This window comes from Malaclemys terrapin, chromosome 3 (assembly GCF_027887155.1).
Source record: "Malaclemys terrapin pileata isolate rMalTer1 chromosome 3, rMalTer1.hap1, whole genome shotgun sequence".
In the NCBI taxonomy this organism is placed as follows: Eukaryota; Metazoa; Chordata; order Testudines; family Emydidae; genus Malaclemys; species Malaclemys terrapin.
Genome location: NC_071507.1, coordinates 26,806,996 through 26,823,746, shown reverse-complemented (window position 1 = coordinate 26,823,746; position 16,751 = coordinate 26,806,996). Strand labels below are relative to the sequence as shown.

At 37.6% G+C, this 16,751-nt stretch overlaps 2 protein-coding genes across 6 annotated transcripts in view; one reads left to right on the top strand and one right to left on the bottom strand.

Annotated features, from left to right (window-relative positions):
* Window positions 1–16,388, top strand: part of FBXO11 (F-box protein 11) — a 180,475-nt gene extending 164,087 nt beyond the window's left edge. For 3 of the 4 annotated variants that reach the window (XM_054022810.1, XM_054022809.1, XM_054022811.1), the window contains exons 12-23: window positions 6,488–6,705; window positions 7,065–7,150; window positions 7,237–7,331; window positions 8,408–8,530; window positions 8,614–8,699; window positions 9,140–9,216; window positions 9,309–9,452; window positions 10,793–10,903; window positions 12,000–12,107; window positions 14,435–14,543; window positions 14,860–14,958; window positions 15,056–16,388. In XM_054022810.1, coding sequence (XP_053878785.1) covers window positions 6,488–6,705; window positions 7,065–7,150; window positions 7,237–7,331; window positions 8,408–8,530; window positions 8,614–8,699; window positions 9,140–9,216; window positions 9,309–9,452; window positions 10,793–10,903; window positions 12,000–12,107; window positions 14,435–14,543; window positions 14,860–14,958; window positions 15,056–15,185 — 1,386 coding nt within the window. In that variant the 3' untranslated portion in view covers window positions 15,186–16,388. Of the gene's footprint in view, window positions 1–6,487; window positions 6,706–7,064; window positions 7,151–7,236; window positions 7,332–8,407; window positions 8,531–8,613; window positions 8,700–9,139; window positions 9,217–9,308; window positions 9,453–10,792; window positions 10,904–11,999; window positions 12,108–14,434; window positions 14,544–14,859; window positions 14,959–15,037 lie in introns of all 4 variants that reach the window. The other variant, XM_054022812.1, reaches the window with a different exon arrangement.
* Window positions 16,358–16,751, bottom strand: part of MSH6 (mutS homolog 6) — a 28,741-nt gene continuing 28,347 nt past the window's right edge. For both annotated transcript variants that reach the window (XM_054022807.1, XM_054022808.1), the window contains one exon: window positions 16,358–16,528. In XM_054022807.1, the coding sequence (XP_053878782.1) occupies window positions 16,450–16,528 (79 nt within the window). In that variant the 3' untranslated portion in view covers window positions 16,358–16,449. The remainder of the gene's footprint in view (window positions 16,529–16,751) is intronic.

The window sequence follows — 16,751 nt, the reverse complement described above, 5'->3', positions numbered from 1 at the left end:
GAATAGGAATGACAGAAAAAAGAAAGCGACTTTTTATAATCACTTATTTCAAATAAGGAACTTTAGGAACAGGCGGCATCATTTTGCCCAGTACATTTCTTGAGTTGGATTAAAATCAGACTACATATTTTGCTTTAACTAAATGTTCTTTCCTCCTCCTTTGAGCTACAAAAATAAATGTTTTGGTGTGATGATGATTTTATAAATTATTGGTTAGACCGAAACTTTGGTTGAGGTACAACCTAATTACATTACACTGCTCTACAGCCAAAATGCTTCTGAAATAAATGTAGTCAAACTTTATTAATTCTGGGTCACTGAGAACGAAAATGATGCTTACAATTGTTGATTGGCTCTAGTTTTCAAGATATGCTATTGGGTCAGTATATACGACCCTTGACTTGGGAATGGCGAGTTATAAAGGGAAGGGATCTCAATTTAAACCAGAAATGACTAAAATACATGTTTGACTGGATCTATGAATAAATCTATGACTGGGTTTGGACAGTACTTGCAAAACAATGAATGATGCAATCTGAAGCTGGTATTGCGTCATACATGATATGAATTGTATCATGTTATTCCTAGAAGTCATGGATGATGCAATCATAACGAAGCTTACATTACTCTGCTGAACAAATTGCCCTGTATCAGCTCTAGAAATCATACAGTGTCGTGCTCTCTTATTTGTCAGTGTTTGATTTTACAAAGAGACACATTTCTGTTTAGCCAAAGTGAGCAGAGATGCCTCGTACTTGTGTGAACAGTGCAGATAACTTCTGCTATGTTTGTGGTGAAGTGACTTTTGCATCACAAAAGCACAGTGTAACCACTATGGTTAAGAAAGCCTATCACCTTTATTTTGACTGCAAAATTGGAGATCAGGACAAGAGGTGGGCCCCACACATATGCTGCAACACTTGTGCAACAAATCTTCACCAGTGATTGAACGGGAAAAGGAAATCTATGCCTTTTGCAGTGCCAATGATTTGGAGAGAGCCAACAGATCATACCAGCAATTGTTACTTCTGCATGGTGCCTCCAGTTGGGAAAGGTGTGTCAAAGAAGAAAAAGTGGACTGTGCATTATCCAAACATTCCATCAGCTATATGCCCAGTACCCCACGGAGAAGGACTGCCAATTCCTGATGCACCAGAATCATTCTCACTTGAGTCAGACGAAGAGGAGGAAGAGGATGAAACTTCTGGTCCTGAACCATCAATGTCACAGGACCCACATTTTCTCCCATCCTCCTCCTCTGAACCACACCTCATAACACAAGGTGAACTGAATGACCTTGTCAGGGATTTGGAACTACCCAAGAGTAAGGCAGAGCTGTTGGGCTCCAGACTACAGCAGTGGACTCTCCTGGCAGGTGATATTAGGGTTTCCATGTTCTGTGACTGTCAAAAGGATTTTGTCCCATTCTTCTTCCTGGAAGGTGATCTTGTAGCCTGCAACAACATCGATGGTGTGATGGCAGCCCTCAACATCGTTCACGATCCAGATGAGTGGAGACTGTCCATTGATTCATCAAAGACGAGTCTTAAAGCTGTTTTACTGCATAGTGGCAATGTTTTGCCATCAATTCCAGTTGGTCATGCAGTCCATATGAAGGAAACCTATGACAACGTGAAACAACTTTTGAGGTGCATAAACTATGACCAACATCAGTGGCAGCTTTGTGGTGATTTGAAGGTTGTTGCTCTTTTGCTTGGTCTGCAGACTGGATACACAAAGTACTGCTGTTTTCTCTGCGAATGGGATAGTCGTGCAAGAGATTCCCACTACATCAAGAAAGATTGGCCATTCCGACAGTCATTGGAGCCTGGGAGGAAAAGTGTTCAGCATCCACCACTTGTTGAATCAAGGAAGATTTTGTTACCACCCTTACACATCAAGCTGGGTCTGATGAAGAACTTTGTCAAGGCCATTGACAAAACACAAGCAGCGTTCAAGTACCTCCGTTGAAAATTTCCAAGGTTAAGTCAAGCTAAGATAAAGGAAGGTGTCTTTGTTGGTCCTCAGATTCGTGAACTTCTTCGAGATGATGCATTTGACCATGCACTGCGTGGCAAGGAAAAGACGGCATGGAAAGCCTTCCACTTAGTGGCAATAAATTTTCTCGGAAACAACAAGGCAGACAACTACAGGTTGTTGGAAAACCTCCTCAAGGCATACAAAAGCCTTGGTTGCAACATGTCACTAAAGATACATTTTTTGCACTCTCATCTAGATTTTTTTCCACCCAATCACGGCGAGTGATTTCACCAGGACATTGCAACAATGGAGAAACGCTATCAGGGCAAATCGAGCCCATCAATGCTTGCAGACTATGTGACAAGAGATGCTCCATTTAATGAATACAAGAGACAAGCCAAGAAGCGCCGAGTAGGCACTGAATAGGACTAAACTATGTACATAATAGTTTTTTGCCTTTGTTTCATAATAAATTTTATTTATATAACCCTTTTGCTGATTTTTAAAGTGTTACATAAACAGGACAGGTGAAATATTATCATGTAAAGCAACCATAAACACATGAAAAGACCTAGGTTTACAATTTATGATTAAAACTCTACTATCTACACAATATACATAGACATAAAATGTAAAAACTTAAATATCTTAGAAACAGTAGCCAATCAGTTGTTTTAATTGTCATATATGAATTCAGCACATCAAAATACATAATAAATAGCACATTTTATCTCTGAAGCAGACGACTTCTCAAAAATTGTAGACCAGTGTTACAGGAGGAAAATTTTTGTACAGAATATGCCTTGTTGAGGTATAATTTGAAAACTAATAACATACTGGTCAATAATATAATTGTAAAACATGTATTAGTGATGTATGTGAATTTAGATACTTATGGATAATTATGCTTTAAAATCTGAGACTAAAAGGTATTTAAATCAGGCATGTCAGGGAGAGTTAATAAACAGGTTTTCTCCAGCCAAAGGATAAAGACTGACAGGTCAAACTGGGTGTGGCTCAAATTCAGTGGGCTATTCATTTGTATTGGAGGTTGCAGCAGGAAGAGATAATTTTGCATAATAGCAACCATCAGCAGGAAAGAACCAGCATGGAGCCTTATCTTCCAGACCTCATGGCTTCTTTACTCTGCATGAACTAATGAACTTTAGCTGGGGGTACCCTTCAGAAGAATACATTTCAAAGGTTCACTGGACTATAAAGAGAGGGGGATCAAATCCCTCAATTGTCCTTCACTTTAAGGAGACAAAACAAAGCGATTTGATCTCTGTCCTGGGTCCTGGCCAGGCCAGCCAGTAAAAAGCTAGAAAGAAGACTTGGGGTGAGAGAAACCATCTTTAATAAAGACTATATCTTGCTAGCCTAAGTCTGACTTTTAAATGCGTACTTTCACTTTTATTTGCTTGTAACCATCTCTGCCTTTATCTCTTTTACTTGGTATCACTTAATCCATGCTCTTTTGTTAATAAACTTGTTTTTCTTTCATTAGAAATCATCAGTGCTGGGTAAGTTCAGTGAAGTGTGTGCTTCTAGTAAGCTAACAAGGTTGAAATGTTGTACTGTTTCTGTTGAGGCAGTGAACCTAACATTTTTTCTGTAAGATTCCAGTGAGAGGGACTGACCTTGCAGGAGGATGATTTGGGTGTGAATTCAGAGATGGAAGGGTACTCAGTTCAACCTGCAAGGAGTATTCAAGATGGCCAAAGACAGAGTGAGGCTTGTGGGTTGCTGGCAGGCTTTTGGGGTCAGGGCTCTGAACCAAAGCTGCACAGCCACAAGACACCCAAGATTGCAAGTGTGAACTCCTGACTGGCCTGGGTAAACCTCAAAATGTCATGGTGATATAGTTGAACGAGGAACACAGTTTGATGATTAACTGAGATTCACACTTTCAGCATTGATAAACTTGTTTAAAGTGATTCATAAGTGAAAAGGCTGGAGACAGGTTAAAAAGAGGTTAGTTTCATTATTTTCTGTTTTGTCTCGGGTAAGGGACAGAGAACAAAACTGAAGCATAAACATGAGCATCAGGAAAGTTACGTACAAAGTTAAAGCTGGCTAGGCTAGAGCATTCTTAGAATAAAAGAGGAGTTTGAACACCAAAAATGGGAGGCTGACCTGAGAGCCAAGGAGAGGAAGGCAGAAAAGCAACAGCAAGAAGAAGCATACAAACATTCCATGGAAAATTAGAGATAGCGAAGGAAACAGCTGCACACCAACAAACGGTGGAGCTGAAAGAGAGAGAAGCCCCAAAAGAGAAGGAAAGGCTAAAGCATAAAGGATGGGCAGGGGCAGATCCCACAGCCCACAGGTACTCTCCCTCTCCAAGGAACACACAGCTGGAACAAGTTGTGCCTTGCATACATAGAAGTAGACTGCACTGAAGAATACTTTACCACTTTTGAAAGGCTATGTGAGGTTCATAAAGTTCTAGAGGACAAGAAATTCCAACTTTGATTACTAAGCTCTCAGGAAGGGGATGAGCAGAGAAATATGAACAATTGGGGGGAGGGATAGCTCAGTGGTTTGAGCATTGGCCTGCTAAACCCAGGGTTGTGAGTTCAATCCTTGAGGGGGCCACTTAGGGATCTGGGGCAAAATCAGTACTTGGTCCTGCTAGTGAAGGCAGGGGGCTGGACTCGATGACCTTTCAAGGTCCCTTCCAGTTCTAGGAGATAGGATATGTCCAATTGTTTGATCTTTCTACACAGGACCTGTTCCTGAGCATACGTTCTGAAGAAATCAGACATGCTATTTGGGATAAATCTCTGGAACCTGTCCAAAAAACAGCTGTTCTGGCTTATTCCTATATGCAAGCCAGAATGTCCACTGAGTGTAAGCTGCAGAGGGAAGGGACAGAAGCGCAGACTTATAGGGGGTGCGGCATTTTGTCTCTGGGAAGGGAGAGGAGGGTGGCTGAGAGCCTAGGAACTCCCCATTAGGATCTCACATGCAGGCCCCTGTAAGGGAGAATGGTCATTTAGGTCTTCAGACTTTACCTTGATTACCCGAAATTGTGAAAGAAGATTAAAGCGTGGGGTTTTTTTTTTTTCAGTTTATATTGAAAACATTGATCAAGGCAGTTTATGAACTCGGGGGAGGGAAGGGATTCTGAAAACCAATCTAAAAAGGAAATGAAGTAAATGAGTAATTCAAATACTCTTTTCTCCACTAAAATGCAGTAAGAAAATACTAGTAATTGGAGGATGACAGTAGGGCAAATAGTACAAATATTCTTTCCCTTTGCTTATGCAATTTTAATGGGTTGGTTGGTTTGTTTTTATAATTGCAGCAATGCATGGAGCTAGATTCTGAGGATTTTTCTCACTAACTTGAGTATCCTACTCTTAAATTGTTTCTCATTAGTACTCAACTTTCATTTCAAGATTTGCAGGCATCTCATGGAGAATCATTTGAAAAACACTTAAGATGTGTTAATATTTTTATTATTACTACTGGGGATGTTTTTGTGAAAAAAATCCTTTTCTTTAAAAGACGTTTGTTGCATTTTTCTCACATGAAGTAATAATGTGTCAGTTTAACATTACAGTTAGTTGCTCTGGAAATGATTGAAACCATAAACAAGACTATGACTAAGGAATAAGCAGTAGGAACAGATTCTATTTCTTCACAGACCACTAATAATAAATAAGGACCAAGAAAAAGGCCTGAAAAGAAGACAAATAAACAAACTTTTATTTTGGAAACAGAATGCTGCTTGACGCCATGCCTCTTCTCCTCTCCCCTCCCTCTGCCCCAATTTTCCATGTGGAATAATTTGCTCTTTTAGATAGATTGATTTTTTTTGTTTGTTTGATTTTTTGGTTAAGCACCCAGTTCCCTTTGATTAATTTCCCTTTGGTGCTTTCCTGGATTAGGTCTTTCAGGTGCAATTTTGAAAAGACTTTTAAGAAGTAACTTTACTTTGATGAGCAGTCACAGTGTAGTCTAATAAAATTAATCACTTTTCAGAATCAGCACCTAAACTAGTTCTTATTTTGGTTTTGATTGCAGTGTATTTGGGAAACACAAGTAAAGTCTTAAGTTATTTTTTATGTTGTTCAATTTGGTAAACTAACAAAATACAGATTCAATAAAGCAATTTCTTAAAATAGCAATTTTGGTATGTGTTTTTTAAATTTGACTCTCAGCAATATTAGTGTAAAACAATTCCAAATACGCAGCACTAGAATACTGAAAGTAGACACACAAATTCCTTAATAGATAGCAATACAAAGAAATCTTTTCTCACTTAATTAATGTAAGATTTGTTTCATTTTACTTACTTAGAAGATGCTTATGCTACAGTGATGATGGCTATGTAATTACCTAGATCTATAGCAATAATGGTACTTTTTGTAGACATGGCTCTCTTTTTTTTTTCTTTTTAGATTCCCAAGCTTTAGGGAGAGCATTTTATAACTACAATCTTTTTCTCATATTTTAAAAAGATTTTCTTACAGAAAACTTTGTGTGTTGTTTTGTGTAGGGTTATTTTGAAAGCTGCAACATACATAGAAACAGGATAGCCGGCTTTGAGGTCAAAGCTTATGCCAACCCTACAGTAGTTCGGTGTGAAATCCATCACGGTCAGACTGGAGGAATCTATGTTCATGAAAAAGGAAGAGGACAATTCATAGAGAATAAAATCTATGCAAACAATTTTGCAGGTGTTTGGATTACCTCAAACAGTGACCCAACAATAAGGTTGGTTTGTTTCTTTAGTGGTTGGGTGTTTAGTTGGTGCTTGTTTGTAGGAATGTTTTAGGGAGAAAGGGAAAATGCGTGCCATGTTACTTCCGTTTTTGAATAACATTAACATTCCTACATATATAAAAATGACATGTATGTGTCAGGGTGCAATGGAATTATATTTTTAATTTGCATGCATACAGTACATTTTTAGAAGTATATAGTTTCTTAAAATTCTGCAATCCTGACATTATTCTAGATTTCAAAACCTGGTAAGTTTCACATATATTTGTACATTTTCTATATATGTTTAGATTATATGGTACAGTGTAACTTACTTTCATAGTTTTGTAACGTGTGGTTTTGTTCCTTAGGGGCAATGCAATTTTTAATGGGAATCAAGGTGGAGTTTACATCTTTGGTGATGGGAGAGGCCTTATTGAAGGAAATGACATTTATGGTAAATTTATACATTTACCTTATTGCATCTTGGACTTTTTATATTGTGTGTGCCAAATTTTCCTAAAGTATGACTCCTTTCAATAGGTAATGCATTAGCAGGAATTCAGATTCGAACAAATAGTTGTCCCATTGTTCGACACAACAAGATTCATGATGGCCAACATGGTGGAATTTATGTGGTGAGTACTAACTACATATAGAGTCTAGGTGTGCAAATTCTTCTAGGTAGTATTTTCTGTGGATGTTATGGAAGTGCAATGCCTTGTATACACACTTAAACTTTAAAGTAAACATTTAAAGTTTCCTTTTCTGTTTTGTTATACTTTGATTGAAGTAGTTTCTTACGTTCTACAGATATATTCACCTAATTACAATTAATCTTGTTTTAATTTTGGCAAATATAGCTAGAATATTTTTTTTTAATTCAAGACATTGCTCTACAGTGTAATTTTAAAAGAGCTAGCTAGCAAAATATCAAATTTAAAAAAAAAAAATATGTTTTACCTTACATCAGTTTTTGGTAATAATTTGACATCATGTACACTTAAAATCTAGAAACCTGGAGCATTTCACAATTATCACTAGACTGACAAAATTCCTATCTCCCCACCCACAAGCTGGCTGGCATGTGTTACTAAAAGTACGCAGAGAAGTTAGAAGTCAGAAGTCAAGACTAGAATCTAAGTCTCTAGCATGTGAAACCAAGGGTTATATAAAATGAACTGAAACTCTCAGACTAGAATTGTATAATTATTTGTCTTACTATCTGACCCTCAGAGTCTAATGTTGCTTTAATTTTAAACACAAATGCACCAGTAAAGATTGTTCTATACTTAAGGAAGAAACATGACAATTTATATAACTTATTTTATTTTTAATAGACAATGCTGGATGTAAGATTAGAACCTGGTTTCCTACCACACACAGTTGAGTGCAGAGCTCCACTAGCAAAACCCAGCAGAGATTTCTAAACTTCAGTACAAACCCTTGAAATCTCAAGTAGTAAATCAAATGTAAAACGAGAAATACTTAATCTGTTTTTACACTTAAAATGTTCAGAAATATAAATTCTCATGAATAGTACAAAATGATTTTAAAAATGGTAGTAACTTGAGAACTCTGGGAAACTTCTACCATAAGGACATCACACCTGGACAAAGCAATTTTTTTTCCCTACAAGAAGAAAAAGGCCATAAAGTCAATATTTGCAAGAGACTACTTTATTTAATCTTCGACTTATCTTGCTTGTATTTAGCATGAAAAAGGACAAGGTGTTATTGAAGAAAATGAAGTTTACAGTAATACTTTGGCTGGAGTCTGGGTGACAACAGGAAGTACTCCAGTATTGAGGAGAAATAGAATACATAGTGGGAAACAGGTGGGTTTTGTTTTGCGTGATAGAAATACTGTTTTCACACTTCTTCCTTACTTCTAATTTAATTATTTTATTTGTAATGTCAGGTTGGTGTTTATTTTTATGACAATGGACATGGAGTGTTGGAGGACAATGACATCTATAATCACATGTACTCAGGGGTTCAAATAAGGTAATATGTGTTTTCATTTTACATCTAAAAAGAGATTTTATTGTATTATCCTTATTTCTCTCTTTACTCCTCCTTATCATTCGGTTTCTAAAATTTACCCTGGGGGAGGAGGGTATCCTTTTAAATCTAGTGTTCTTTGTTTCAATTCAAGGGGAGGAATTCTTGTCAGGAGAATCTGGATACTGACTTTTATCTCCAGTTTCTTTCTCCGTTGATAATAGTGTGAAGTCTTAAGTCTATTTGTTTCCAAGTAAGCAATCAAGGATTTCTAAAGGCTTACAAGCAATGTCTTTTATATTTTTACATGGGGTCTGATGTGTAAACCTACAGAACGCTGATGTGATTGATGTATTATTTTTTTCCCGATCTTCAGATGTATTTTAAATGTTTAGTTTTAGGAAACCTTTTTTAATAATTCATTTGCTTGTGGTTATCTGTAGAACTGGAAGCAACCCCAAAATTAGGCGCAACAAAATCTGGGGAGGTCAGAATGGTGGTATTCTTGTTTATAATTCTGGTAGGTCTATTCTTTCATTTTTTTCAGACCTTAAGATGCTTTGCAACATGGTTATTAGAAAAACAGTTATGTTGAATTTTTTTTTTTTATAGGGCTTGGATTTATAGAAGACAATGAAATTTTTGATAATGCAATGGCTGGAGTATGGATTAAGACAGACAGTAATCCTACGCTAAGAAGAAATAAAATCCATGATGGAAGAGATGGGGGCATCTGTATATTTAATGGGGGCAGAGGTAGCATTCTTTCCTCATTAGAATACACTAAATATATTGGATTATAACCTAATTTCAGATTAAGATATTGTTCTTTTAAATTGCTCTTTAGAAATTTGATTATTTTTCTTTATGAAGTAGTAAAATATTTATTTAAAATGTACTGATGCTTTTTAGTGTCATCAGTTAAATCTGTAATATTAAACTGTAACAGGCAAAGGAATAATTCACCTCATCCAGGAAGCCTATTCCAGACTGCTTCTATAAGGCTAGACTTCTTCCTTATTACCTGCGATCTACATTTGTAACTTTTTTGCCATTTAACTGAAGGACAAAAGGTCTGATGTAACCATCAAATTGAAGATCCCAGATCTTGGATTTGTGGGGGTTTTGTTTTTGTTTTTAAAAGTATGTTTTTTGTCAATACCAAAGATCTGGAAAGAGCCAGACTTCCCCTACTACCCACTAAAAGGAAAATATCTTATTAAGAAATTAGGTGGGTAGTCCTTCATTGTGGATTATAAACTTTAATTTTAGGTTATGTAGTTTTGAGTTGAGCTGCACTGCAGCGGCAAAGTACCAGTCAAAAAATTATGCTCTCCTTTGAGACTACCAAATGCTGCTGTAGAAAAAAGAACAGAGCACAAAGTCTGACAGATTTGGTTTTCTTAAATATAGAGTAGCCTCTAGGTCAGTGGCTCTCAACCTTTCCAGACTACTGTACCCCTTTCAGGAGTCTTTGTCTTGCGTACCCCAAAGTTTCACCTCATTTAAAAAGCTACTTGCTTACAAAATCAGACATAAAAAATACGAGTGTCATAGCACACTGTTACTGAAAAACTGCTTGCTTTCTTATTTTTACCATATAATTATAAAATAAATCAATTGGAATATACTTACATTTCAGAGTATTAGTATATAGAGCCGTATAAACAAGTCATTATATGAAATTGTATTTTGTACTGACTTGGCTACTGCTTTATATGTAGCCTGTTGTAAAGCTACACAAAAATCTAGATGAGTTGATGTACCCCCAGGGGTACGTGTACACCTGGTTGAGAACCACTAGTCTAGGTGTATTACTTACGAGCTTATTGTGGGTCATAGGTCCCATGTTTTCACCATTGTACTGAAAATCCTAGTTGTATTAAATATCCTTAGATGCATATACATTGAGAATAACTTTCAAAGGATGATGTGTATTATCTCCAATATCCTGTTAATCCTTTCATCCTGGGAATACCCATCACTGGCATTGAAACCATTGGTACTATGAGTAAAATATCATACAAATTGCATATAAAGAGAAACACAATGATGCTTAGCCTTAAATCTGGTGTTTGTTGTTGGTTCTGTTGTAGGTCTCCTTGAAGAGAATGATATTTTTAGGAATGCTCAAGCTGGTGTTCTCATCAGCACCAACAGTCACCCTGTGTTAAGGAAGAATCGAATATTTGATGGCTTTGCTGCAGGTTTGTATTCTTTAAATCATATTTTGAAGGGTTAGAGCTTACAGATTTTAGTTCAGTATTTATAACAGGCAAGAGTCCTTTTCTACAGCTAGGATTATTATTCATTTGAACAGTGTGAGATATTCTACAGTTATATTCTAGAAATCATTTGGGATTTTAGAATTGTGAAAATGCCAGTTTTGCAGCATTCTCTGAGATTGTCAGGAAATAATGCAGTTTCTATCTCATCACATAGCAGACTTTCTAGTAACTGTTCACAATTTTCTTTTGAAAGTCAATCAGGATGTAAATGTTACTGACTTGGTGAGAGTTGACTTGAATTTTCTATCACTAATCCTGTTTTAGAGCAAGGACAATTTTAGCAACATACTTCTGAGATTCTGGAATCACTTTGCGTGGAAGGCATCAAAAGTATTGAAATCTGTATTTTTCTATGGAATCAGTTGAATAGGAATACTAAGTCTTATTGTAATAATGGTGACTTTCATACACTGCTGCTTGTTAGAAATGTTGCTATAATAGTTCTTTAATCCTAATCAATTGAAATTGCATGCTTGAGTTTTCTCCATTTGTCTTTCAGAAAAAGCAAGCTTCTGTGAAGACCTTTAAAAGGTCTTGCTTCTGTGTACTGCTGGGGAGCTGCCAAAATGAGTTCTGGCCAAGTGACCTGAAGGAGTTTGATTTCTGAAAATCTTGGGCTTAATCAACAGACTTTTTGGGTGCCCAACTTGATATCTTTTCAGATAGTGTATAGTTCCTGAAAACCAGGTCAAGATGGGCACCTAAAAACATAACATCACTTTTGAAAATCTTGGCCAGTTGTACTGCTCTGTTATCTGAGAAACTAGTGGTTTGATTATTAGTTGCTAATTGGAAAACATGAAATTGGCTTTACCTCTATGAAGAGATGCAGTGGGAATGTTTGGACTTTAGCTCGGTCAGTCACAGCACAATTTCTAGATATTAGTCATTTTGCCAATGACTGTCTGACAGATAGTAGGAAATACTAAGTGCTTTAACTGTAAATCTGGCTGCTGAAAAAGTATAAAATGCACACTAAAGCTTTGATTCTCTACCTCACCTCCCCCAAATACAGGTATTGAAATAACAAATCATGCAACTGCAACATTAGAAGGCAATCAGATTTTCAACAACCGTTTTGGAGGCTTATTTCTGGCATCTGGTGTCAATGTAACAATGAAAGGTGTGTGGATTTTATATTGCATATTTGTTTACATATGACATTTCTTAAAGATGAATGGCATGCTGGAGACTTCAGTATTGTAGAATTTGTCATATCCCAGTGTCTCATTTTTGGCAGTATTACACTTTAAATTGCCTGAACCTAAAAACTTCATCTAAAAGAAATAAGTTGAGCTTTGTTCAGAGTTAAACCTGGAACACCTTTAAAGCACTGCAGATTCCAAGGGAATAAAATGAAAACTACTGTTTGTATCTAAATTTTCCCTGGCAGACTGTAGCCTTTTCCATTGACAACTTCATCGGTTAATCCAGGGTTGGCCAACCTGAGCCTGAGAAGGAGCCAGAATTTACCAATGTATATTGCCGAAGAGCCACAGTACTACGTTAGCAGCCCCCCATCAGCTCGGCCCCTGCTCCCAGCACCTCCCACCCGCTGGCAGCCCCTGTGATCAGCACCTCCTGTCAACTGTTTCATGGCGTGCAGGAGGCTCTGGGGAGGGGGAGGAGTGAGGGCACAGCAGGCTCAAGGGAGGGGGTAGGGTCTGTCACAGAGCCAGAGGTTAAGCAGTGAGCACCCCCACCACCACCCCGGCACATTGGAAAGTTGGCACCAGTAGCTCCAGCCCTGGAATCAGTGCCTATACAAGGAGCCACATATTAACTTCTAAAGAGCCACAGGTTTGGCCACCCCTGAGTTAATCCTTCTTCAGACTGTTTTGATATTGGTTAATTCTTTCTGGTTGGGAATTTGAAAGACCATACTAAATTCCTGTAATCAGAACTCCTTGCTACATGAGTGAAAACAAGTAGCCAGTATGGTTCAGAAACTTACTTTAACAGACTTGTAAAGTAAGTAGCTATGAACCAAACACTAGTGAGGCACCACTTTGTAAGTGGATTATAAAGCTAGTTGTGAGACAGCAGACTTGGGTACCAAGGTTCTTAGGGTCTGTGCTTGGTTCTAGAGGAAAGTATGGCCTACTGCTAAGAACAATGGGTATAGATGGACTGAGTGGATGAGACCTGTGTTCTATTCCCAGCTCTGCTGGAAGTAACCTTTTACAACTTGTTACCTTATTTGAAAAATTAGGGGAAATAGTCTGCTTCCTAGAATATGGGTGTGAAACCTTGGTCAATAAGGGCTGTGGGTACTACTGAAAGAAGTAAGACTAGAGCTGCTTGGTGTTTTTCTCTGTCTCACTTTCAATGAGGATTTCAGTTCTGCTGTGCATTCCCTGAGGTATGCAGAAGCAGCCTTATCAATTGGCCTACTAATCTGACAGCAACCCTGACCTGGAATCTAGAAGGGATGGCTTAGTTGTTTACCTATCAGGAATACTTAAACTCTGGAACTATAGCCTAAAATTCTGACATGGAGAACTCAACCTGTTCCTGTAGTTCCATTACTCACAGGGAATTCTGTGCATAATTAACGAGCTGCACATATTTTTAATTTTTTGTGCAGAAAAAACTTTCTGCAAGAAAGTTGCTGCTGTTCCGCCTTTTGCCTATCAGAGGATGCTATGGCACTAGAACAGAGCAGCAGCTCCTGGCCAGCTAGGAAAGAGAAAGTGTCTGCCTTCTTCACAGCGCCTATCAGGCCAGGGTGGGAGACAGACAGCATGGGGTTGCTGGGGGAGGGGGGGGGTCAGACAGGGGCTAGTGAGGGAGGACAGACTGGGGTAGGGGCTGAATGGGTGTGGAGGTGCAGGGCCACATGGGGGCTGAGTGGGGCCACAGAGACACATAGGGACAGGAGGGCCAAAAGAACACATGGGGGTGCAGGAACACCTGGAGACAGGGGCAGATGGGAGAGGCTAGGGATCAGCCAGGGTCTGCATGGGGGGAGAGCTCCCTAACAATCCCTCTCTGCCCCCCAAAAACCTTGTTCTGTACTCCCCCCCCACCCAAAAATTCTCACCCAGGCTCCTTCCCAGCAATTACTTGCCTCTCCCTCAGCTCCTCCGTTACCCTGATTCCTCCAAACCTTTTGCACTGCTTCTGAGGGGTGCAGGAAATACGGTTCTGTATTGTAATTTAAATAAATTATTACTCAAAGTTCTGTATTAATATGTCTAGTTAAGGAATATATTTGTCAAAAAACATTTCCTTAATCTTTTTTGTTGTCTGTACTGTTAGACATACTTGCCGACAGGTATTTTGAAATAAATGTAATTGAAACTGGTGTGATTATATTATTTTGACAAATGCAGAATTTGAAAATACCATGTGCACAAGAATTCCCCCAGGAGTATTCCATGGGGGATGGGGCGGGTGAGACCTAAAAGGAATGGTCTAATTATCTGATAGTTTATCCTTTTATTACAGATAACAAAATAATGAACAATCAAGATGCCATAGAAAAGGCTGTCAGTAGAGGCCAGTGTCTATATAAGATATCAAGTTACACCAGCTACCCAATGCATGACTTCTACAGGTAACAAATTTATAAACAGTTGTAGGTCATGAAAGGTAAGAAAAAATAGTAATCTCCCTCACCTAGCATCCCTCTAGCATATAAGTGATTAAATAGAAAGCTGTGTAGTGTAAATGATGAACCAACTTAGATCTATTTTCTAGAGTCTGCAAGTTAAGTACTCAGCTGTAATATAAAAATGATTGGTTTTTTATTAAGAACATTACTTCTACAAGGAGGTTGGTATTTTTATGTGCGTAACATTGCCAATTACAGATGTGCCTGTTAGCACCTGTCCATTTTCAAATCATGCCTAATGTGCTCCATTTTACTTTAGATGTCACACTTGTAACACCACAGATCGTAATGCCATATGTGTGAACTGCATTAAGAAGTGCCATCAAGGACATGATGTAGAATTTATTAGACACGATAGGTATGTTAACAAGAATGAATACTTTGGCTGAGCAGTTTTACCATTCAGACTTAAAGCAAGTTTAATTCTCCTACTGAAGATAATTTTTTTCTTCTAGGTTTTTCTGTGACTGTGGTGCTGGAACACTGTCTAATCCCTGTACGCTAGCTGGAGAGCCTACCCATGATACAGATACACTATATGACTCTGCTCCACCTATAGAATCTAATACATTGCAGCACAACTAAATTCCTTTCAGAAAAAAAAGTCCTGCCATTCTAATATCATAACTGTTAAACTTTTTTTTGGAGGAAATTATACTTGCCCATTTCTGCAGAAAGAGACTGTATTAAAAATGGATGTGTAAGGTGTTGACACTATGGAGCTCAACCTACCAAAAAGAAAGTGGCAATATGTTGACTCAGGATAACAGAACTGGGCGTTTTAGCATTACTGTGTAAACAAAGACTCTTGAAGGGACAGAAGTGAAGAAAATAAGCTGCAATTTTGTACAGATACCAACTTCTGAAAAGCTGGTGTTTTTACAAGTAGCATTGAAATGCAGTCAAATTTGCAGTAGTACTATTCTGTAGACAAGCAGCATTCTTTGTTGCTGCTGTTATGGACATGGGTACCAATTGCTTTTGTAACATGGTAAAATGTGAGCTAGCACTTCTGCATTTCTTTTGATTTTTTTTTTAACATTTACTCAGATTGAAAAATATGATTTTAAATGCTTTACTCATGTAGTTTGTTTTTAATTTCAAGCAAAAAAATCTTATTGTACTTGAATGTGTCCTGTTTTGTTAGCACACCTAGACTTGCTGTAACTGTACTCATGTCCCAGTATGTACGTTCTTTCTATGAAAGAGAAAACACTAATCTTAAATTATATCCAGCAATTTTTCTGGTATCCTTTGAAAAAGTTAAAATCTCCTTCCCTGCCCCAGCAACAGTCTGTCCTCAAATCACCCTAACAAAAAGCAAGTGTTTTAATGAGACTTCCTAGCATAAATAATGCACTATAAAACAAAGTACTCATGTAACTAAGTTTTGTGAATGAAAGTTTTACTATGTTTTAAAGTACACATTAGAAAGTCTCCTCAGAACAAGCTTGTATTTTATTCTGTTCATAGTTTTTTTTTGAACAGTCTGGACATTACCTATATCAACAGTGGGAAATCACAGCAATTTCCTGCTATAATGAAGCTGAGACAAGTATATATACAGCTCAATACAGTTTCATAGCTTTTTTCCATTTATGTGTATTGGTGACAGTGGGTAATCAACAGCCTGAAAGTGTATGCATGTACCATAACATCTAGACTTAATATATTGTGGAGTATTCAATAACCATTATGTAGAGGGTAGGTAAGAATTAAAAGGGTTTAATTTCCTAGGAAAGAAAATGGAAAAATGGTCATTTTTAAAAAATAAAGTTTATTAGATCATCATGTTGTCTGCATACCATCTTTGCGAGAAAACCACCACTCTAACACTTGTTACTGTATCTTACAGATTATTGATTACAGTCATCAGTTTAGGAACAGCTTTATCTCCTGCTGCATTCTCAGCCACCAGGCAAAGGTGCCTAAAGGGGGGGAAAAAATTAGTCCACATTGCTAAGTAACATTTATGTTTAGTAAAAGATCTAGTAAGTTCTTCACTAAGTAATATGTTTTCTAAGTAAATCTGTCTCCACCTTTTTAAGGATGGATCGTGAGTTTTTCTGGCAGGCAATTAATCAAAATAAGGGGCTAACCCTCCTTTGCCTTCAGTTTTACCACTTAATTTAATTAGTCTATTTTTGAAGA